This window comes from Pholis gunnellus, assembly GCF_910591455.1.
Source record: "Pholis gunnellus genome assembly, chromosome: 10".
NCBI lineage: Eukaryota > Metazoa > Chordata > Actinopteri > Perciformes > Pholidae > Pholis > Pholis gunnellus.
This window is the reverse complement of record NC_136537.1, coordinates 19030030-19053623: the sequence shown is the minus strand read 5'-3', so window position 1 is coordinate 19053623 and position 23594 is coordinate 19030030. Positions and strand designations below refer to the sequence as shown.

Sequence of the window (23594 nt, the reverse complement as noted above, 5' to 3'; positions counted from 1 at the left end):
AGATTCAGTTATATGAAGACAGTAAATATATATCTATTTATATAAAGGAATATTATTACTGAACGTTGTTACTGATGTATTAATATTTGTATGTTATATCCAGTGGAGATGGAGCTCATTTCAGTTCAGTATATTTCAGCACCGCATCATATTTTATAACTTGATAATATTTAGTTCGTAAAATCTTAATCTTCAAAGTAGCTCGTAAGTAAAGCTGTGAGATAAATGTTGTGGAGTAGCATAAAATGAAAATTCTCAAAAGTAAAAGTGCGTCAAGACTGTACTTAACAGTACTTGAGTAAATGTTTATAAGACAGCATCTGCTGGTGATTCTACAGAAATACATCAAATCACCCAAAACAGGTGGAATTAGCAAATGTAAAGCAAACAAAACATGATGCATCCTGTTTAACAAATGTAGAAATATATATTATTCCGTTTTGAACCTGTAAGTGAAGGTGGGAGCTGCTGTAGATAACGACGAAAGACACACTCTTCAATCACTAAAGACCCCCAACTGTCCAAAACAATGTAATCGACTCTCCCTTAAGCAAAAAAAAATAAAACTATTATTTCACAAAGCTTAGTCTATGAATGCAATTTGACAAAATGCCAGTGAATTTAAAGTTGCAGCTGTCTCAGTGTTACAGCAGACAGTTCTTTGGATCAGATGGAGGCTGAACAGGATGTGGCTGTGTCTTTAATATTTGTTTGTAGTTGATGCTCTCTTTTGTGCTATTTCTTCTCATCCTGAACTGTCACTGATCTCCACAAGGTGGCGGTGTGCAGCTGCAAGAATGACAGTAACCTAATGAAGTTCATCAGTAGAAAATGTTCTCCAAACAATATCGATAAAGGGCTGTACTGTAATTTAAGTCAATGTGCAGGTCTGTCCACGAGGGGCAGTGCACCTAAATGTGCTTAAACAAAATAAATAGTGATCAGCCTTAATGGTCTATTAATAATGTTTGAATAACATATTTTAATCAGTTGATCAGTTTTCAATTTGCTATCAATTTAATAATTCAATTAATTTGTCTTTCTATGGCTTTTCATTTTGTCTCTATCTTTTTGCTCGCACCAGCCTTGCACGTGCACGACGCGTTGATCCAGAGGTTTGGTTGAAGACGATAACAAAGATTTTAAAAAGAAATCATCAAACGATTTTTCACGGATGTTTCCGGTCAGAATGTCCTGCTGTCTGACACGAGGACGAGCTGCTGAATGCGCGTCCTCTCCGCGTGTCCCCTCTCATGACAGCAGCGTGCGACCTGATACAGCTCTGGGTGTTTCTCTTTAATTCTGCGGCATCTCTCTCACTGTATGCGGGCCTGCTGCTCTGGAGGAGGGCGGGCCGTGAGCACAACGAGCAGAACCTCGGACAGTAAACTAACTGATGCGACATGTAGCACGAGCTTTTGGGATGATTCCAGCACGCTAGCTCTCATAACTTCGTTTGCATTGATTGGATTTGGGAATGGCACGCGGAGCTTCCAGTTGAACACAGGCCCGGGCTGCTGCTGTCTGGACACTGACCTCGGGTAAACCCTGTGAGGCTCCGCGGACTTTGGAGATATTCTGCAGAGGTGGAGTTTTTTTTTGCGCAGCACGGAAACTCTGGCGCAACACAAAGAGGGGGATGATCTCCAAATGAACTGACAACACTAAGTGAAACTACGCCTAATAAAGGACACAAAGACTCGTTGTGCAAGATGATGTCACTGATTGATCTGGACGATGATCAGCGATGGGTGCCCACTCACGTGAACATCACCGTCCTCCGCGCGAGAGGACTGCGAACCAAGGGCAAGCATGGCAGCCGCTACCTCTACACCATCATCCAGGTGGCGAAGGAGAAGTACACCACCGGGCTGGTGGAGAAGGCGGAGGTGCCCGAGTGGAACGAGGAGTGCTGCTTCGAGCTGCTCCCCGGGATCCTGGAGGACGGCGGCCGGGGCGCCTACCCCCATGGGAGCGGGGACCTGGTCCTCACGGTCATGCACCGGGTGCTTATCGGACTTGACGTGTTTCTCGGTCAAACCGTCATTCCTCTGGATAGGATATTTCAGGAGGGGATGTGTCCTCGAGATGAGTATGTTGTGGTTTTTAATTAATGAAGCCTGCATGACAAACCATGTCAGTTTACTGCTCACACAGAAGACAGAAGTGATGTGTTTTTGTGTCAGATAGAGATGGATAAAGTACTCCTAGAGCTTTTACTTACGTAAAAGTATCAATACGACAGTGTAGAAATACTCTGTTACAAGTAAAAGTCTCGCATTCAAGATCTTTCTTAAGTGTTAGCTTATACTCAAAAGTATTCTTTATCCAGAATCATATTACTGGATAATAATTAGTGATGCATTAATGTGTAAACATCACTAATATTGCACATGGTAAAAGGTTCATTTCAACTACTTTAATCTATATAATGCATCATGATTCATTAGTTGATTATATTTCTTATTAGTAATCTAAATCTGCAGAGTAACAAGTTACTATAGCTGTTAGATACATGTAGTGGATTATACAATATTGGCTTTCAAAATGTAGTGGAGTAGAAGTACTCAAGTAATGTACAAGTACCACACAACTGTACTTAAATACAGTACTTGAGTAAATGTACTTACATACATTCCACCACTGGATATTGTTAGGTTAGTAAAATGTACAGGTGAATGACGAGCAGCTTTAGTTCTTCATTTAAATGATATTTTTATGATGTATCACTATTGCAGTATCTTATTTTGGGAGTAGTTTCCTCCTCTCTCCTACTTTAATGATCCCTTCATTGTGATTATCAACCCAAAAAACACAGCAGCTGATAAAAGAGAGGATGAGAGTTAAACAATTAAATCAAACTTGTCTTTTGCAAAGACGACACAGAAAACTGCTAAAGCCTGAACCCTGAATAGATACAGGCTCATTAAATGCGGGTCCTCTAGTCTAAAGCGGTTCCCACAATGCACTGCAAATCAACAAGATGAGATGCAGTTTCCACTGTGGAACAAGTGATTCTAGCCAGAAAGCCACCACCTTTAAGCACAATGCACATCCTCCGTTTACTTTTAAACAGCACTAGTTTGCTGTTCACACATGAAGAGAAGTGATGTGTCATGTTTTTGTGTCAGACTGTGACAGGCAGGGGTGGAAAAAGTACTCGGATATCTTTTATTTAAATAAAAGTATCAATACCACATTGTAGAAAAATTATGTTACAAATAAAAGTCCTGCATAAGAGTAAGCATTAAATAAACCTAAAGTACCAAAAGTAAAAGCACGCATTCTGCAGATTGGCATAGAATCATATATGTTATATGACTGGATTATAATAGGTGATGCAATAATGTGTGCATCACTTTAATGTTGGAGCTGATAAAGGTGGGGATCATTTCGACATCTTTTGGAAATCTGTCAAAGTGGATTGGTGAACTTGGTATCAATGCATTGATATAAATAGTACAAGGATGTGAGGAGGAGTGACAGATTCTTCATCACATTCAGTTTTGAAAACAGCAGGGAAGTGGAAATATTTTTATTTTTTAAATGGTTTCTTTGGGACATGCAATGATAATTAACTATGATTGAACATGTGTAGTTTTGTGGTTTTGGTTTCCAAAGTGAGTTAGAATGTGAATTCAGTTTACATACTGTATTTATTGTAAGTTATTGTCATCTTGGAAATAGCTCAGTCTTTTTCAAATTTTCCTGATTGTGAGTATGTGACAGGTGACGCAACAGGACTCACCACTAAAGCAATACAGCACATCTGGCTTTAATTGTGGGCTCTCCGCTCAGTGAAACTCACTGAATTCCTGCTGTTAGTTTTGGCTCCCCAACCCTTTCTCTGGTCCACTCAAAGGATTTAGGAGGCAGGAACAGAGGGAGGATTGGATTGGTTGACTCTTGATACAGTATTGTCTCTAACCTCAAGGAATTTGGGTTTCGATTTCCTTTTCTGAGGCTTGTAAAAACAGTTTGTTGTCAAAGATTATGAGTGCAAACCCCCGAGCAGTATTTCCAGATTATGTAATATGTGGAAAGTTTTGCGTAAAGGAAATCAATGTTTTTTGTTGATGCTTGTTTTGTCCCGGGGAATGGCCAGATAACACATTCAACCTCTGACTTGTGCTTTAAACAGATAGCATCACACTTCAGTCACGTGTTTATTTGAAGCACTGATATAAGATTGACTGTCCCTTTTCCTTTGTGGCTTCAGATGGTTCAAGCTCAACTCTAAGGCGGGCAGAAAGGAGAAGGAACGTGGTGAACTGCAGGTTACAGTCCAGTTCACTCGCAACAACATGACAGCCAGCATGTTCGACCTCACCATAAAGGACAAACCTCGCTCTGCTTTTGGCAAGCTCAAGGATCGCGTCACGGGGAGGAAGAGGGGGGACATGGAGTCCTCCTCGGCCATCGTGCCAGGCCGCTTCGCCGCCCTGTCAGGATCCCTGGGGCATCCGTTTGGAGAGGAGGAGGGAGGAGGCTCGCCGGAGCCACGAGATGTGGAGATAGCCGAGGAGAAGAGGAGCAAGATGAAAGATTTCTTCAAAGGGAGGCTGCGCAAGTCATCTGACACCAGGTCATGCTCGTCCCTGGCTTCAGAGAGCAGTGTGTCCTCCATGGTCAGTGATAACCCCGGCCCTCCACCCAGCCTGGATCTGATGTCAGACCCTCCCAGCTCCCCCATCTACACTAGCAAAGTGCGGGTGGACACCCACTACGGAGAGACAGATTTAGCTAAAAAAGGTAGGCCTTGACGTTATTTACATGTGCGTGACATGAAGGCTGGTGACTGTTTTCATTGAGGCCTGGTGATAAATCACATTCCCACAGTGTTTTAAGGCAAAGGGTGGGCCACCTCTCTGGAAAGTAGGACAACCTTTACAAACATCATTAAATAACTAGAGATAAAGCATTAAGCTTCAGGGATAAATCGCAGGCAGACTATTCCTATTATGTGCTGTATTTAATGAGCATGGCAAGTATTTTAGGCCCTTATATATATAAATTGATATGAGGGTCAAGATCTGGGAGCGGGGAGCTTAACGCCTCTGCTGATAAATATCAAATTATAGTTCCAGTTCAATGAAAACTTGATTTTGAGGCCGATACCAATTATCAGTTTAAGATTAAAAGCATTCTAACTATATGTCTGCTTATATTATGTTTTTTATCACAACCACATATACGCATAAGGATCCCATACAATTGTGACCAAGATATGTACTGTGTGGGACATTTTATAGTCGAAAAATGATGATGTCCTACGCTCATTTGCATATTTGTGATGTCATAGTGCATCCTTTAAAGCAATATTGCACATTTCTAGCTTTTTCCCTGGTGGTCTGAATAAGTTGCTAAATGTGTCGCTTGTCGCTTTTTAGAAATAAAACACTAAAAGTGTCTGTAAAGTTCTTAAATCTAGCAAGGAAGTCGCTAAGTTGGCAACGCTGGCTGCATGTGTGAATAAGCAAATGTTGTTGGCTTGAACAACCTCAAACTTAGACGATAAGGTCATGTTGTGTTTAAAGCTTGTTGCACGAGTGGTGTGGTTACAGTTGTTACTGCTTTACAGCAAACAGTAGGAAAGAAATTGAGTATCATCTCCCTCAATACACAGATCCAATAACCTTTTTGCAGATTTACATCTGATCGCATAAAAATAGACTTGAAATTATTTTTCTTTTCGTAACGCAGTTCTTCTTTCCCTCCATCAGTGCTCACCAGCCAGCACACCACAAAGGTTCTCACACACAAGCGAGCCTTCAGCGATGAAGCCAGTAAGATCACGACAGCCTTCCCTCGATCGAATCTTGCAGTGGAGTCTCTGAAAGGTCAGACCATGACTCAGTCCAAGTCTTCCTTGTGTATAAATGGCAGCCACGTCTACGACTCAGAGCCGTCGACTCCAAAGAGCTCAGGAGCCCACCAGTCCAAGCTGGTCCTGCTGGAGAAGTGCTCCCCGCTCTCTCGATCCCTGCAGAACCTCACCAAGGACAGAGGCTCCTCCGCCGAGGGCCGACGCTGGTCCTTTGACAAGACGAAGAAAGAGGAAAAGGAGGACGAAAAGGAAGCTCAGGCATCGTCTCCTCCAAATCAGCAAGGGGGTCGCCCTGTGCAGGCGGAGATGCCGGTCGTCTCATCTGCTGCTGTTTCGCCCGACAAAGGGAGGAAGCTAAGAAAGACGTTGTTCTCTGGAGGGAGGAGTGATTCTCTGCCAGCTAAGTCAGACCTGAACCAGGCTGGTTTGACATCTGAGGGGAGGCTCAGAGGCTGGTTTGGCTCCGGGGAATCCCACAACAAGCCGAGGTGAGTCGCTTACAGACGTTCCTTTGGGCTCCACAGTGTTTAAATGCATTTTCTATCCGGGCACAGCATCAGGCACACGGGAGGCCTGAGTTCAGTGTTTGCTCTGCTCCATGCTCATCAGAAAATGTGATGGTATACTCCATTTTTATATATACTCATCTCATACTATATTTTCCACAAATGGCACTCCAAGCATTTCCATTATCTTTGTCAACATGTGTCGGCGTTTCTCTCGATCAAAGATGCAACATCACGGTGGTTTGGAAAAAATGCTTTCGCAGAAGGATGTGAAGAAAATCATTCCACGTTGTATGCGCTCACTCAGCTGATTAGCTGCCAGGGCAGATGGTCTTGAATGGCTACAATGCATTTTATTTATTTTTGCTTGATTATTTTGCAAATGTGCTCTGCTTTTTTTCAATTAAGTTACTGTTTTCATAATTCTTTCATTTGGCCAGTTTGATACCTACTGATGTTCGCGGAGGTTTTTAGGTAACAGGAATGTCACCTAATATTTTGGTTGTCTGCTGTGTTTTGTGTAAGAAAGATGTTCCCCATTTGGTAACGTGGCGCATCATTAACTAAGAGGACTATTGTGCCCTATTTTCCTCTACAGGCTGGAAGTTTCTCCTAAGGTAGAAAGCAGCTCAGATGTACCCCCTCCCCTCCCTCCTCGCTCCCCCGTATCATCTCAGTGCTCCCCTCCCTCTGCCTCCCCCTCCGGTCATGTCTCACCTGACGACTGCAATCACACCAATCCCTTCACCCCCTTCTCCTCTCCCGCCTCGACCCCAATCTCACCCTCCAACCCTTTTCCCTCCTATATGCAGCGCAACCCCTTTTTTGAGGATCTCATAGCAGAAGAGTCACAGAGGTCCCCTCCTTTCGACTCATCCCCATTTCATTACACCACTCTGCCTTCCCAGCCCTGCACATCCAGCCCTGCTCACGATGTTAACGCGACAAATATGGCTTACATAAAGCGGGAGCGCCCCAGGCCGGTAGCTAGGCAGATATCTCTGCCTGCGTTATTACCCAAAGCAGCCACACAGAACCCCTCCGCCCCTCGCTCCATGTCAGAGAGTGCAGGAGAATCGGACGACTCGTTTGATGACTTCGCCTCCAGCAGGCTCAACTCACCTAAAGGGAGTCTTCCTCAGAAACAGCTGAGAACCAGTCCAACTTCATCTCATAGACATAGTTATCTTCCAGTTAACAACAGCAGCAATAATCCAGCACAAGAGCTGCAAACATGCGAGGAGGAGCCTCCACCTTTGCCTCCTCGGAAACTTTTACGAACTTCAGTGAGCGAGATTTACTCTGATGGCTGGCTGCACAGAGGTCAAGAGCTGGCTGTCCATAAAGAAGCCTACCTGCTCTCACAGACCGGCGTGGCCTCGCTGCAACGTGGAAGAGAGGGAGAAAGCAAAAGAAACAGTGTGTCTCCAGACCCTCACACCAGCAGCGAGACCTCCGACTCCCTCAGCGTTCCCTCTCAGCCGCACACAAAAGTTACTTCGCCAGCATTCATGTCCGAAGAGAAGCTCAAAAAGTTCAAATATGAACCTTTGGAGGATGAAACCGACCGCTGGGGAGGGATGTTGTTTGAGCAAGACTTGTACGGACGCATGTGCAGAGGAAACTACGGACAACCCAAAGTAAATTGTTTATCTTTGAGCACTGAAGAAACTGCAGGAAATAAGATCACATCTATGAACTTAGGACCTGAAATACTTCTTAATAGTGAGACATTTGTAGCAGATATTTTAAACATGCCATCTACTACTTCCTCAAAGCCAGATGCAAAAGCACTCGGTAGTATAACCGCTCCAGTAGAGAAGATGGAGTCTTATCCACCGGAAACCACATGCATCAACAATAATGTGTCTTTCTCATTAACCTCAGGAGATCTGAACATGAATGTGAATAACTCCGATTTTGGTTTCATTGATTCAGACGGCTCTTCTCAGTCGGAGGTAGTTGACACTCTCAAAGGCATCATGAGTTTTGGCGGGACTTTTCCACAACTGTCAGGAGCTTCACAGATAGCTGCTTACCATGTGGAGACAGCGACCGCTCCTGAGGATGTGTTCACTTTGAAGGACACTTACATACCTGAGATGAACTCTTCCTTTGAAATGACTGCTTCATCCAACAAACTGTACAAAGTCTCTCCAGTTTGCAAAGACAATTGTGAACTGAATAACGTGGCACCACATGGTAACTCCGGGGTGAACAGCAGAGAGGTCGCTTCTTTCTCGTCACAAAATCAAACGTCTGATGCAGCCGATTTTGAAACTGAAACCAGTGACGTTTTATCAAGAAGTGTAGGGGATTTTAAAAAGACACAAAATGACTCTGATGGTAATGGAAACCCGCAAGCTGAAATAGGCACACTAAACCAGAAGGAGACATTTCCTGGTGTGGTGAGTGCACGTTTTAGACCCAAAGGAGTGTCTCGACAGAACAGCAGCGGCAGCCCAAGCAACCAAAGCAAAGGTGGAGACAGAGAGTTCGAACAATTCTTGTCCCTCATTCAAAACCTTTCAGAAGTCAGGGAAGGACCGTCGTCGTACCAGCCCTCTAAATCAGCTCTTTCTTCCTCAGTGGCACCAGTAGATAACGCCACACATCCCGACGATCCCAATGCAGCATCACTAACATCTTCAAAAGACAACACAACAGGGACAGGAAAACCCTCTGATATCGCTTTTGAAGACCTTCACGCTCAGGTAGCACCAAACTCGAGAACCCCATCAAAGTCAAAGATTGGGCAATCTTTGCAGGAACCCTCCTCTTCCTCCATCCAGGCTGCGCTCCACCCTACCCCTGTCTGTTGCCCCTCCATACACCCCTCGAGCACGGGGCCCAGCACCACTCTGGCTGTGGCCCCCTACACCTCCTCTTCCTCCTCCTACTCCACCACCTCCACCACTGACCAGCCCCTGGTCGATGCACGGCACTCACTTTTGCCTGAGGAGACTCAGCCAGCTAGCAGCCTGCCCCGTCAGGAGAGCAGGTGAGAATCCTCACACCAGGATATGACATGTGTAGCTTTTTAACCAGCTGTAGATCTCCACATGCACTACGAAAACACGTAATGGTTTTTCATTTTGTTGCTTTGTTTACTGTTTGGCGCGGCTTGATGTTTTATAAGTTTGTTACATCCAACGTGGTTGGATGATACCTGCTGCTTTGTTCTTGGCTTTGCTTCACATTTCTGTTATTCATCTCATTATTCCGTTTCTTGTTGGCTATTGTACATGTGCTGTTTTTCTTCTTTGTTCTGCCTAAATTTAGCTACTTTTGCAGCTACTTCGACCACCTGATACACCATGTCCAGATATCTAGAGTACTAAATGAAAGCTGACTTTCTATCCTGTATGTCTGAGATCACTAGAATATGTCATCTTGTTCAGAGGTTATGTCGAAGAATTGTATGTTCAGACGTTTTGGCTCACCAGAAATAAAGGGCAGTACTTGTACAGAAGATGTATTCTTAGGCAGTCAGAAGAACCACTTTGCGGTAGAGAGGATGAAATATTTCAGGGCACCCAGAGTTAGACATACAGTCCCAGGAAACAAATCGTTCCTGTTCCTTGTGAGATACTGAATGCACAGTGCTTTTGTTTTTACTATATTTACGGCAGATACGGGGGAGGGAACTTCATATTTAGAATTGTTGTGCTTTTATCATGTTTGTTGGCTTAGAAAAAAAAAGGACAAATCACCATAGAGTCACTTAATTATGGCTTTAATTTAATAATGAATCACTTAAATGATCTCCTTTTAGAGTGTATCAAGAATAAAAGCAACAAGAGAAACTCAGCTCTTCTTTCTGCTGCGATCACAAAGTGGCTTAAATTCTAGTTTTTATTCTAATTTCAGTTTCTAGACATTCCCTTGCTGTTGTTGCTGTTGTTGTTGTTGTTGTTGTTGTATAAGTCAACCCTGTGCCCCCCCCCCCCCCTCCTCCCCAGATGATTTCATCCTGCAGTAGCGAGCGAATCACTGCACTTGCATTTTAGTACATTTCCTGTTCAAACTCGACCGATATGGTTGCAGTTTGTAATGCTCAAAGAGGTTGTTGCTCACTGCTCTTTTCACAGATTCCTTTAGATTTTCTGATCTGCTTTGAAGTGTGTGTGAAAAATGCTGACTGAACTGATATACAGTAACTTGACCACACAAGATTAGTCATGTTAAGCACCTAATAGTGAACGTACTGTGTTGAAATACGAGTGCTAACCTCTTTACTTTGCAGAACTCACCCAGTGAAGCCGTTGACCTCCAGTCAATTGGAAAAGAAGGACAGTCGTTCGGTTCTGGAGAAGCTGAAGTCGACCATCAACCCTGGACGCAGCGCCCACCAGGCCGCAGCCGAACCTGAGAGGAGTCAGGTACGGTGACACAAGAACACAACTAATCGGCTAGAAGAAAACATTAGATGCTTTTTTTGTGATATTTCTGTAAAAAGACATTTCACACCAGATATATGTATTGCACATATGCTGAGTAGTTTACCATGCAGCTTCCACACCTTGTGATTGAGTGTTATTACTACCATGAAGTAAATAAGTCACACATGACAGCGTGCAGCTGCAACCTACCGGCTCCCTTTTAGACTGAGGTCACTTTCAAACACTGGAGAGAAAAATGCTGATCCCATTAATTCTTTGGCCCAGTTACGAGATTTCAGGTCGTAAAAAATTATATTTCCAGCCTTCCTCGGTAACACTTTGGTCTGTTTCTGTAACAGTACGTCAAACAATGAGGTGATTCTGATGCAGTTAAGGAAAAATGAATAGCAGGTCCTGCCACCATCAGTTTAACCTAAATGGTTATCACCTGTAACTATTGTTTATCACCTGTAACTATTGTACTTCTTAAGATATGAACTGTTTTTGCTTTTGAGGGAATCTCTGTTACACATTTCTGTAATTGTGTCTGATGGGGTTTAAACTGCAGTGGGAAATTACAAATCGCAGCCCTCAGTGTTATTGTGTTCCTACAGTAATTTGTGGATTTGAGCTGGTGTGCAGACTACCATCACCATTCATTATGTCACCTATCAATAACTGGCAAACAGGCTCCAAAAAAATCACATTACATTTTCAAAATGTACCCATAACACCGTTTGAGTCTCACTATGTGCAAACAGCGGTAAGAATTGAGTTATTAACATGTCAAACTAAATCACAGAAAGCGATTAGGTCCACAGACTATTAAATGCTTCCATAAGCATTTATTAACAGCAGCGGTGCACTCGGTGTTAATAAACACACTGCGGGACTGGAGCATGGATGACTTACTTCATATTTACCATTGTCATTTAATGCCAAAGGAAGTCATTTAATATCCATTTAATATCGTAATAAGCCAGTTATTTTAATTACAATTTTTTGTTTAACGGAATAGTTTGACATTTTGAGAATTAAGCTTTTTTGCGAGAGTTAGAAAAGAAAATTGATACGATAGTGTACCTTTGGATTTAAATCAGGTCTCCTCCAGCCTCCATCTTTGGCTGCAGCCTCATATTGAATGGACAGATATGAGGCTGGTATTATTCTTCTCCTCTAACTCTTGGCAAGATGGTGGATAATCGTATTTCCCTAAATGACGAACTGTTGCTTTAACTGTGACATTTACCAGCCAGGTTCACACACACAAGATAAGGCTCACATAATCCGCAATCTCTTCTAAAACTTCTTAAAAATCATTTTACAGACTGGCTTTTATGTTTTTAGTTTCTTCTTATTGTATTGATCAGTTTTATTGTTTCATTTATTGTTGACACTGTGTTATCAGTGTTTAAATGTGTCTTTGCTTTGTAAACTCTGCTGTTAAAGGTGCTATATAAATAAAAGTTATTGTTATATTAATAATAATAATTATACATACATGCATCTATAATACATCCATACTGTTCCGGTTCCCTCTCCCGTAGGAGGTGCCAGTGGACAACTCGGCCCAGTACCAGCACCTGACCAACATGGAGCTGATCTCGCTGCTGCTGCAGCAGGAGATGGACATGCAGAAGCAGGAGTCGGCCTCCCAGCGGCAGGCGGCGCAGCTGCACAAATGTGAGGCGGATCTGAAAAAGGTCAAGTTACAGGTTCGAGACATGGAGGACTACATAGATAATCTTTTACTGCGGATCATGGAGCAGACACCAACGCTGCTTCAAGTTCGCACTAGACACAAGTGACGACAGAGCGATAACAGTGTGTGTGTGTGTGTGTGTGCTGCACACGACTAAGACCCTCGAGAATACGGTTTCCTCCAGAGTGGGTGCAAAACACGGTTATTATTTAAGATTGGGAATCACTATTCTAGAGTGATCAAATTAATGCTCCACGGAATCTGATCTCACAATCATCCAGGTCTTCTCACTGCTAATACTGCCTTGTTGATGTAGACACGATATTACCCAACATGCATGCTGGTTACTATCCCAACAGAAAACAGAATAAATAAGAGCTTCTATCAAAGCCGAATGATTATTTTACTCATGCTTTGTAGAGTAATTAAAGATAGTCAGCTGTTGTCAATTCAAACTTTAAACTCACTGCTTTCAAACATGCATAAAATAATATACAGGCTTAAGAAAAGATCGTTTCACTTTGGGGTTTAAAGTAGTTCCTCTGTCAAAATATGCTGTTAGCTCAAGGAACCTTGAAATTACAGCTGTATAAGTGCAAAAAATGTCATTTTGACACAAGGTTTTCATCTCAAACTGTTTTATGAAATGCCAAGGTTAACTTGAGGTAATTGCATATTTTCAAATAGAATTTAAGAAATGCTACAAAGAATAGCAACACGTCATAATACGCTGTGCTGCAATGTGAATACTATAAAAAGAGACCTTTCTGCATTAACATTGTTCTATGATAAGTGAAAAACATTAATCACGTTTGAGCCCGAAAAGACTGAAGAAGATGAAGTCTCATTATTTATATTTTGTTTCTTTGTTTTCATTTGTACAAAATATTGTTTTATTTTTGTTTCCATTTTGCGTTTTTTTGTTGTTGAAATAGTAGAATTTCACTGTATAAATAACAGCATCAATGCAATAGATAAGATAATTATTATAAGTTATTTCTATAAAATACCTTTGTCATGATGATATATTCTTTAATGCCACTCTAGTACCACTGTAGCTACTTGCAATGCTTTACATGACCGCAGTACTGTACTGTAAGCAAATAAAGTGCACATGAGCCAAAGTGTGTGAGGTCCTTGTGTTGTTGGTTTGTCACCGATCAGACAGAAACTAAACATCCTGCACAGAGATGGTTATTGGTATGTATGAGATGCTGCAGCACTGCTCATGTCCCTCCACTAGAGGACGCTCCTAACTGCACAGTTTGAGCGGAAACCTTCTGGTTCAGCCTGGACCTTGGCTTTCTCAAAGAGATTTGAATCGATCTGATTTATTAGAGGTAATATTGTAGATTGTTGCTGACAGGCTGTCCTGTTTACTTCACTGCTCTCCCTCTCAGCTTTGATTTCAGTGAAATGCTGGTTTACAATAATGTCTACTCTAAAGCAAAATATAACAGCATAGGCTGTGTTTTTTTTGCCCAAAGAGATTTAGTACATTACCTGTTTAGACTGAGCAGTCTACTCTCAGAACAAAGGTTGAGCTGCATATTCACATTTAAATAAAAAAACAAGATATAAAAATAGAAAAGTGGCCTCCAGTTGACAAGTATTCAGATCTTCTTCTTTAGTAATATGAGCAATACCACTGTAGAATGTTGCATTCAAAATCTTACTTCAGTAAAAGTACATATAAGTATTAGCGTCAAAGTACTTAAAGTACAACAAATAAAGGTACTCATTATGCAGAATGGCCGATTTTGAAATTAAATGTATACAACATTACTGGATATAATTATTGATGCATTAGTGTGTATCACTTTAATTTTGCAGCTGGTAAAAGTGGAGCTAATTTCTATTACCTTATATATAAAACTGGGTAGATTAACCTAAAGTAATATATCCTTATGTATTGTTGATTTATATGCTATATTGATAATCTTACATGTGTGAACTCAAGTAATGTACAAGTACATACAAATTGTTCTTACTTGAGTAAATGTACCACTGAAACACATTTATAAAGGGATGAGGTTATAAATGTGTTCAGCCACACAGACAGCGAGCTTCCATGTTATTTTCTATAAGTTTTCTTTAGTGGGATAGATCATGAAACGAGAAATATGATTGAGAAGATTTCTGCAGTACAAACATTAGTTATTGTAATCCTTGTTTTCAACACACCTGCATTTCCTTATGTTATTGTATATCTCCTCTCTTTAGTTTAATTTTAATATATGCACAAATAAAGAACTAATGCACATTTAACAGGCTTTAGTCAATTTGAAAAGAAGCAGCATATTTCCCTCTGGCACCTAATGACAAGAGCATACTGAAAGTGTCCACTGTGTAGACTAATATGTATGTATTTTTGCTCCAGGTTATATGTTTGCCCCTGACAGCAGCCTGATCGATACTCCGCACACACGCGCTGCTCTCCTCAGGCCACGCCTCTTCACAAACATGATTTATTGGGTCAATCTTGACACCTATGGGGCGCGTGAACTGTTATCTCTCCCAAGATCAATCCGAACGGTTATGCAATAGCTTTCACATTATCGATTATTTGGGATGTGTAGTCATGCGGCGCAACTTTGCCAGTGTGAACGCAAACGAGAAGACTACACATCCCGACAGACGGAGCGGCTCACTAGTTACACACCGAATGTAGTTCCCTCCACTTGGAGATCCGTTCATGATTCACTTCATTAATAAATACATAGTTCGGTGTCATGGCGGAATCTGCAGCATGTCCAGCCTTCCAGCTCGGGAGACCCCGATACGAGCAGGTAAGACTTCTCTATCTTCAAGTCAAAACGGGAATTTATGACATTTTGTTTTTTTCTGGCTCGCGGGTGAAAAACAGCCCCTCCATCCTCCTCGCGCCGCTCCGCTCCGGATGCTCACACTTTGTAGCGAAAGTTGGCTTTGATCTGCGGTCCGGTTCTTTGTTATGGAACCGCAACAACTTTGAGCTGCTAATGAACTTCTGAGCTCGATTGGGATCAGTTTGGAGTTTATTATTATAGATGCACTAGTGGAGATAATCGTTTTGTCGGCAGGTTCACATCGCTGTTTATCATCACTGACAGATTTCACACCCTTTTGCTTCGCTGCTGCTCCGTGAGAGATTATATCACCGTTAAGGTCTGCAGACCGGCGCTGGGACCCTGAGCGGCATTTAAAGGCAGTTTTATCACGATTATTATGTATAACAGTTTTTCTTTCCATTTCCTTTTTTATTTTAGGCTTTAAGATGGAGAATTCTTATACAATCTCTAGATCTGCGCATCACACCCCCCCCCCCCCCCACATAAATCTGATACAAATCACACTTCAACACCCTCAAGTTCTTTTTCTTCTTCAGGATCCTCTCTGATTGTGGCCTCACATGTGATCGAGATTAATGGACTGTCCTTCCTTATCAGGAGCCCATTACTCAAATCTCCGTCCTCACTCAGAAATGAATTTGCATTGGTCAGCCCTGAGAGATAATGTGACCTTCACGTTGACTTATCAACCCAGGGAGCCGGTGACATTTACATTGCCAAGGCTTCTTTATTCAGAGCCGTTTAATAATAAGCACCTCAAAGAAAATGATTCACACGATGCTATTAAACAGATTGTGTAAATAAGTCTCTAAACTTTTTTGATCTGTTGTTTTAACTGATATTAATACAACTCGTATGTATAAATCTAAAATGCAGGATGTCAACTGAAAGGCACAAGAGACAGCTTCTCTTAAATGTTGAGCCTACTGGGCACAGGTCCAGGGGGTCGATGGCCTTTTGTGCCTGAGCCTCAGTTTGAAGTGACTGTTAACATTTCTTGCTGAAAAGTCAATCTATTAACAACAAAGAGACACAAAACAACTGCAAAACAGTCAGAAAGCGACCAAAATGGCCACACGAGATGCAAAACGACCACTAATAATGACTTCAAATTGACACGCGAGATGACGTTGTTGTGCGTCTCTTTCAGTCTGGGGGTCTTGTTCTTATGTTGGAGGCTTGAGGGACAGTATAACACAGGATATGGCATGGTTCACAAAAATAATCGTTCATTTACACCCTTTGTCTCATGTGAATTACTTTTATTTGTATTTATTTTTTGCGACGCATCATTTTAAAGGAAGAGTGTAACTAATTCTTGGTTTCCGGCTCCTATTGCTGCTGTGTTTTTAGGAAGTCTCCTCACAAAACCTTTTTATTTTCCCGTCTGAAAGCTGAAGTTCATGTCGGGGTGATAAAGGTGCTGTAACACTTTCAGTTCCTTGCGTCAAAGCAGTTAGAATGAGGCCAGCGTTTGAATCAGCATTGCTCAGTTTGTCTGTGCTTTCCGCCGCGCTCCGTCTCTGCGAGCCTTGTTGTGTACTCTCCGGGGAGCTGAAGCTCATGCATAATTAAAGCGGGCTCCTCACATGGATCCTCAGTCTACCCCGCTCTTACAAAACAGCACTGCAGCACATATGGCCTGTCAGAGGAGGAGACGTTTGAATGTCAGGGTTACAGTACAGCAGAGATGGTTTATTTACAGTCTTTAGCAGGACTGGGTTTGGTTTCCAGTCATTTCAATTAGGACTCGGTGCTGAACAGATAATTAAAATCCAGAAGGGTTTGTTCCTCTGTCTTTCCACTCTGTTTTCTGCCCTTCATAACTGATTACGGTCTCCGAGGGAATCTGATTGAAGCTGCCATGTTTTCGCCCATCTGGTTTGCCAAAGAGGCTCTTGGCATAAATTGCTGTTGGGCCTTTTCAGACTGTTGGCACTCATAGTTAGCGATTGGCATGGTGATGAAGACAGTGAAGGGAACAGAAAACAGGGCACTTGACCAGCAGCTCCATGCCTCACTTGGAGGAATGTGTTTTTTGGTCAAAGATTGTTAGTACACACATTTAAAAGTTCATCTCAAAAGGCACATTTTACTTTAACATCTCAGTTGTATTTTGTTAGATTGTTCCGTGGTGATAGCAGAGACTTTGTCACTTATTTTATTGCTTTTGATAATTAGACGTGTTTTGTTTTGATATTTTAACAGTTCAGTTTTCCTTATGGCAGCATTTCAAAGTATCTGCTTAATCATTTCTCATTGACATTCATTAACACTCATTAGCAAAGATTTGTGCATTTGCACATTCTATGGGAGGTGTTTTTACTCATGAGTCAGAGCTCTCAACTGCATCTCATGGTCTTCATCTAGAGAAAGTCAGGATTCATAGTCCGGCATGGAAATTTAAACATAGAGCAACAGTTTTGGGAAATGCACTTATTCGCTTTCGGTCAAATGGGATTGTTTTTTGTTTGTTGCCCGAACATAAAAGTGAAGGTACAACCAGCAGCAGGTTAGCTTAGCTTAGCACAATGAACAGGGAAACAGCTAGCATGGCTAAAGAAATGAAAAGTCCCCTCAGTATTTTGATAAAAGTTACTGCTTTAAATGAATTAATGTATTAAGATACAAAGTATGTATTCATTTAGCTGTAGTTTTTTTGGTTTGTACTGTAGCCTATTTAAACATTTTGTGGGGTTGAATTGGAGTAATTTGAATACATTACATCATTTTCTATTTCTGCCTACAGCCCTGTTTATATATAAAACAATAAACTGTGTAACATTATAAATTCACAAGTGTCATTTTCAAATCAGCCGAGTGCAACAGACAAAGCAACGTTTTAGCATGTTTAAATGAGCATGAATGAATGCAAAGTGAGCAGCGACAAATCCTCTCAGACTGCAGAGGATTATTGAAATGATCCATTCACAGAGATGATCAGCTGTTGTGTCTGTACATTGTGCTTTCATTGAGTGTGAACTTTGTCTTCTCAAGGGCTCATTCCTCGGTCGACTGAGACACTTCATAGACATCATTGACCCCAGCACCCTGTTTGTGTCCGAGGTAACAAAAACAACCTGTTAAACTGTTGATATGATGTACAAAGTTTCATAAAGTATCATAAACTGCCACGGAACAAATGGTCAGATTTCTAATACAGCTGCTCCTGTTTAGACAACATTAAACATTTGTAAAGCTAAATTAATTCATCGTTTGAACGTTTCTATTCTTGATTAGTTGTTATTTTTTGAAAGAGAGAGAGAGAGAGAGAGAGAGAGAGAGAGAGAGAGAGAGAGAGAGAGAGAGTGTGAGTGTGAGTGAGAGTGAGTGTGAGTGAGAGTGAGGGAGAGAGAGAGAGAGAGAGAGAGAGAGAGCGAGAGTTTGCTGCTTCCAGCCTCTCAAATCTCACTGTTTCCTGATTTAGAAACATTTTTGGGGTTTTGATCAAGATGCCATGTTGGGCTATTATTAAGACTATTTTCTGACATTTGAAAAACACTTAAATGATAAATTAAAGCACTTGACAGACTAAAATATATTGTGTATAACTGATTGTCTTCTTTTTCGGGTTTTGCAGATAAATATATTTATATTTCTCATTACGTTCCAAAACATGAATGCGTTCCCAGTCTAATTCAGCCTAATAAAGTCTAATATTTTTCTTTAGAAACGATTGAAAGAATGCGTGAAACTACTTGATGACTACAAACATGGCGAGCTTCCACCTGGAGTGTCTGACCTTCAGGTGAGTATTTATCCACGCAACTCAGAGCATGTTGCAGTATAGAGTCTCCCTAAAGACTAAACACACAATTATCACCACAAAAAAAAACTAAAGGTGTCCGAACCAGATGTGAACTATAAACTATAAACCTAAAGAGTACTTCTGTGTTTACCTGTGCAGCTGTGGGAAGCCCAGAAGATCAAGCAGGTAAGTGATTCCTCTGGATACTTGTAGGTAGGCTCAGGTTGTCTGCACCTCCCATACATTCAAGCCTCTGGGCTCCTGGCAGCATGAGGATGATGCCATGCTCTCTGCACGCAGGCCATCATTCATCCTGACACAGGAGAGAAGATCTTCATGCCATTTCGAATGTCAGGTACGACCTCAGATGAAGATCTTTTGCTTAAGTTGTTGAACCTACTTCCATTCTGTCCTCATTTTTTTATTTATTTTTTTACACTGAACATCATTTCTTCGCTGTGCAGGTTATGTACCATTTGGAACACCGATTGTAAGTCTCATATACAATATCATACATTTAAAATCATGGCTGTGCAGATGTCCATTTACATGGTTGTGTTTGGGGAGAGGGGAAATGAGACTTTGGACTTATTTTGCCCCAAAAATAAGCTGTTATTCCCTGGTCTCATTTAGGTCATTGGCCTTCTTCTTCCAAATCAGACTATGGTGTCTACCATTATATGGCAGGTACTGTAAAAACATTTAACCATTGCATTTATTGTACATTTTGAACATCTGGTAAGCGCAGTTTTATTGTGTACATGCAGTGCTGTTATACACTGGAATAAGAACATTGTCGTGTTTGCTTCTTTCTGTAAGCTGTTGCTTTATAAAGCAACATGTAAGCTTGTAAATATCTATGTGTCTATTCATCCTTCATGTCCTTTGTTTCCCTTCTTTTCTCTTTTTTTGTCCTTTCATTCTTTCCTTCATTCCCTCCCTCCATCCTACCTCTTTCTTTCCTTTGTTCATCCCTTATGTCCTTCCTTCTTTCCTACAGTGGCTGAACCAGAGTCACAATGCCTGTGTGAATTTCGCAAACCGCAACGCCACAAAGGTGGGAACTATTACCTCTGGATATTCAGATCTTTAGTCCTCAAATACTTCTAAAAATATACAATATGTATATATTCATTTTGAGTCTTCTAGATTTTTTTTATATAGTAGAATATCACGTGTAGTGTTTTTTAAAGATCATCTTAAGACATTAAATGCCACTATAGAGAGTAAACCATGTATAAAGCTGTGACATATATATAATGTGCTCCTCCTTCAGCCAACGCCAACATCCAAGTTTCTTCAAGGCTATGTAGGAGCTGTGTCCAGCGCTGTTTCTATTGCAGTGAGTGGGTTTCTTGTTCAATGACTTCATTATCCTCTTTCAGGATACTATACTTTATTTTCTTTGTGAATTTGACCTGCGCAAGAGAGCATTTAAGTCATGAGCTGCTTTGTTTCTTCAGCGTACAGAAGAAGTTGTAGTGATGTTTTATGTACAAAAGAGTTTCAGCTTGAAGTGTTTATGTCAACGTTTTAGCCACAGTAACACTACTAGCAATACTAATAGTACTGCTGCAAATACAAGTAATATTTCTGCTGTATAGCAGTATTTAAAGTATGTAACATGCGTTTTGACCAAAAGCTATATTGATTGGAGTTGGTTTTGATAGAAGATTTCTTTAAGATGAACCTGGTGCATCTTATCGGATGTTGCTTTTCTTTTTCAAAGTGTTTTTGTATTCACTAGGTGGGGCTGAATATGCTGATTCAGAAGGCCAACAAGCTGAGTCCTGCCACCAGAATGATAATTCAGAGACTGGTCCCCTTCCCAGCTGTAGGTATGTTGGTACCAGTGAGCATCATGTGGCCCTCTGGTGGTCAGAGTCAAAACATCTGACTGGTGTTGCACTCTTAACTTTCTTCTATGTTACAAATGAGACAATTACGTACATACATCTAACATTTCAGAGCTTGTAAATTGCACCAATGTCATTTCTGTTATTAGAATATTTATTTTACTGAGGGGTTTTTTCAGTGTTTTTAGAGTATTCCTACAAACATTTCTAAAGGAATTTCTTCTTTCTCGTCTTCAGCACATGTTCACGTGGAAATGTATGAAATCCTAAAATTCTTTCTCTCCCCGTCCTCAGCCTGCGCAAACATCTGTAACGTGGGCCTGATGAGACACAATGAGCTATCTGAAGGAATTGATGTGCTGGACAACAACGGGAACGTGGTGGGATCCTCCAAAATTGCTGCAAGTCATGTGAGTGTTTTTTTTTACTTTTGCATACTCGGCTAATTGTTACTCGACTGCACTGAATATGTTTACAGACTCACGATTGCTTACTGTGATGGCGGCTGATGATAAGAAAAGGCATCACTTCCTGCTCGGCTCCTGTCACTCACCACACAGCTGATCCCATAAAAGAGAAAATTAAATCCAACTCATTGCAGTATTTGAAATGAAGCGTGTGCACAATGTTCTCATCTGATTCCCCAGGCGATCACGGAGACCGCCTTCACACGTGTGGTCCTCCCGATGCCGATCTTTGTCCTGCCCCCCATCATCATGTCCTACCTAGAGAGGTTTGTGTAGAAATAAATAGGTGGCATTTACTTTCAAGATCACTCGGGCTGCTGGTAACATTTACTTTCATTGTTGATTAATCTACAGATTAAGTAATCGATTGGTCTGTAAAATGTCAAAAATGCATCTCACGTTCAGTCTTTTTTTTTTTCATTTTTGCTTCAAATATTACTTAAAAAACTTTAAAAAAAAGATTAGAAAAGGTTCTAAGTTACTTTTAGTGTTCAGGTATACTCAGAGAAAAACAGCAATTTATTATGCTGCATTAATGAGAGATTAGTCAGAATCAGTGATCTTTATATTCATTTTAGGCCTGAATAGTAGCAGTAAATTATTCATTAATTCAGTAGAGAAATAGAAACTTCAAAGCAAAGCAAGCATCATTATTTTATTTCTCTGGTTCTTACCTCATCTTACGGCCCCTCAGATCTATCTTGCGACACCTTGTGGGGGTCCCGGTCCCCAGTTTGGGAACTATAGCGGCCAACGTGATTAAACTTTCTTTGAAAACAGGGTCAGAGGAACTCGTGCAAATATCCCAAAATATAATAACTCAGGAAAGTCATTCTTCCTTTTAGCACATTTGTTGTTTTTTTAAAGGCAGTTGAAGCAATGAAGCATTTGATTTCATTCTGCCCTAAAAAGGTAAAATACAGAACATAGTGAGTTAAGACTAAACTAAACCCATGATGTTAAATTAAAGCGAGCTACAGATTCATTTAATAAATACATTTGCTAAAAGATGACTAGTTTAGCAGAGTGACATCACAAAGGTTTGAGGGTTTTCCTACAGCTTTAAGATTGTACCGACGGCAGCGTGTAAAATTCTAAAAACACCTTAAATTACATCATTACATAATGTAATTGATCTATTTCATGGTTTGGCTAACCTGCATCAAAAACCCCTTTCTTCCATTACGTCATCTGTTCTCTATTGTTGGTTATTGCTCTCTGTCTTTAGAGGGCTGATTGTCTGTTTGATTCTGGTCTAAAAATAATCTGCATGTTTCTCTGTTTACTGAGCCAGAGTCGACATATGTTGTGCCCCAAAGTGCTTCTTATATATTCATTCGGAAAGTAGGCCACAACCAGAGACAATGTAAAGAGAAATGGACAAAATGAAATAATACAGAAGTGTTTTAAAACTATTAAATAAATAAATAAGGGGAAATAAAGTGTCTGGCTCATTAAACCCGGAACTGTAACTTTCACACAGACAGATTAATCTCACACTCACTAATTGTGAAAAATCCCCCCCCCCCCCCCCCCCCCCCCCCCCCAATTCTGCACGTGTCTTTTCTCCGAAACCAAAAATAACTCCTGTTGTTGCAGTAGTCATCTGGGGATCGATGCACACCGCGGGCTCACGTTTCTTTTCTTTCACTATCTTGACTTAGGCTGCGATTCCTGCAGAGCAACCGCCGGTTATTGTTGCCCGTCCACAGCCTCGTGTGCCTGGTTACCTTCGGCCTCTCCCTGCCCGTGGCCATCAGCCTGTTCCCCCAGATGTCTCAGGTACGGCGAAACGTCGCTTCAACCGACCCTACTGCTAATTCCAGGCCAGATGGCTGAAAAAAAAGAGGGGAGCAGCTGGGGAGAAATTCAAATTACACACACACCACTTGACATTGCACAGCCCCGGCCCACGAGCTCGCGTTCACCTCTTATTCCAGATGTCTCTTCCCATGTGTAATTAAAAGTCTAAATGATTTCCAACGCTTTAAGTCAGAGCGATGTAGAGCTAACATTTTGACTTTCAGTCTTTGTGCTTTTTTTTTGTTTGTTTTGTTGCAGATTGAGGTGTCTTGCCTAGAGCCGGAGATAGCCATGGCAACAGATTGCAAGGTGTTGACCTACAACAAGGGTTTATGATGGATGCCGCGGTGAGGGAGCGAGGAGAGCACGAGGATGGAAATGAGGCTGCATTGTGAATAGCTGTCAGGGAGAAACTCGTCGGGTTGAGAGTCTTTCTGCTGCAGCATCACAGCTGAGCCCGTAGATCATCGGT

At 41.4% G+C, this 23594-nt stretch overlaps 2 protein-coding genes across 3 annotated transcripts; both read left to right on the top strand.

The window, feature by feature from the left end:
• Positions 1-1712: 1712 nt before the first annotated feature.
• On the top strand, positions 1713-12523 carry rab11fip5b (RAB11 family interacting protein 5b (class I); the record flags this gene model as incomplete). Its single annotated transcript, XM_079167755.1, has 6 exons — positions 1713-2092; positions 4220-4752; positions 5724-6315; positions 6932-9334; positions 10580-10715; positions 12263-12523. 6 exons carry the CDS (start codon positions 1713-1715, stop codon positions 12521-12523), a joined length of 4305 nt encoding a protein of 1434 aa, XP_079023881.1.
• A 2626-nt stretch (positions 12524-15149) lies between these two features.
• sfxn5b (sideroflexin 5b) lies at positions 15150-23458 on the top strand (the record flags this gene model as incomplete). Of its 2 annotated transcripts, none has more annotated exons than XM_079168015.1 (14): positions 15150-15206; positions 18246-18314; positions 18919-18996; positions 19156-19182; positions 19297-19351; positions 19461-19486; positions 19630-19683; positions 19997-20053; positions 20273-20338; positions 20744-20834; positions 21147-21262; positions 21500-21585; positions 22984-23101; positions 23381-23458. In XM_079168015.1, the coding sequence occupies 14 exons, from the start codon at positions 15150-15152 to the stop codon at positions 23456-23458; spliced, it is 978 nt and encodes a 325-aa protein (XP_079024141.1). The 2 variants fall into 2 exon arrangements, with proteins under 2 accessions (XP_079024141.1, XP_079024140.1); XM_079168014.1 differs by having other exon boundaries at positions 21500-21591.
• Between the last annotated feature and the right edge of the window lie 136 nt (positions 23459-23594).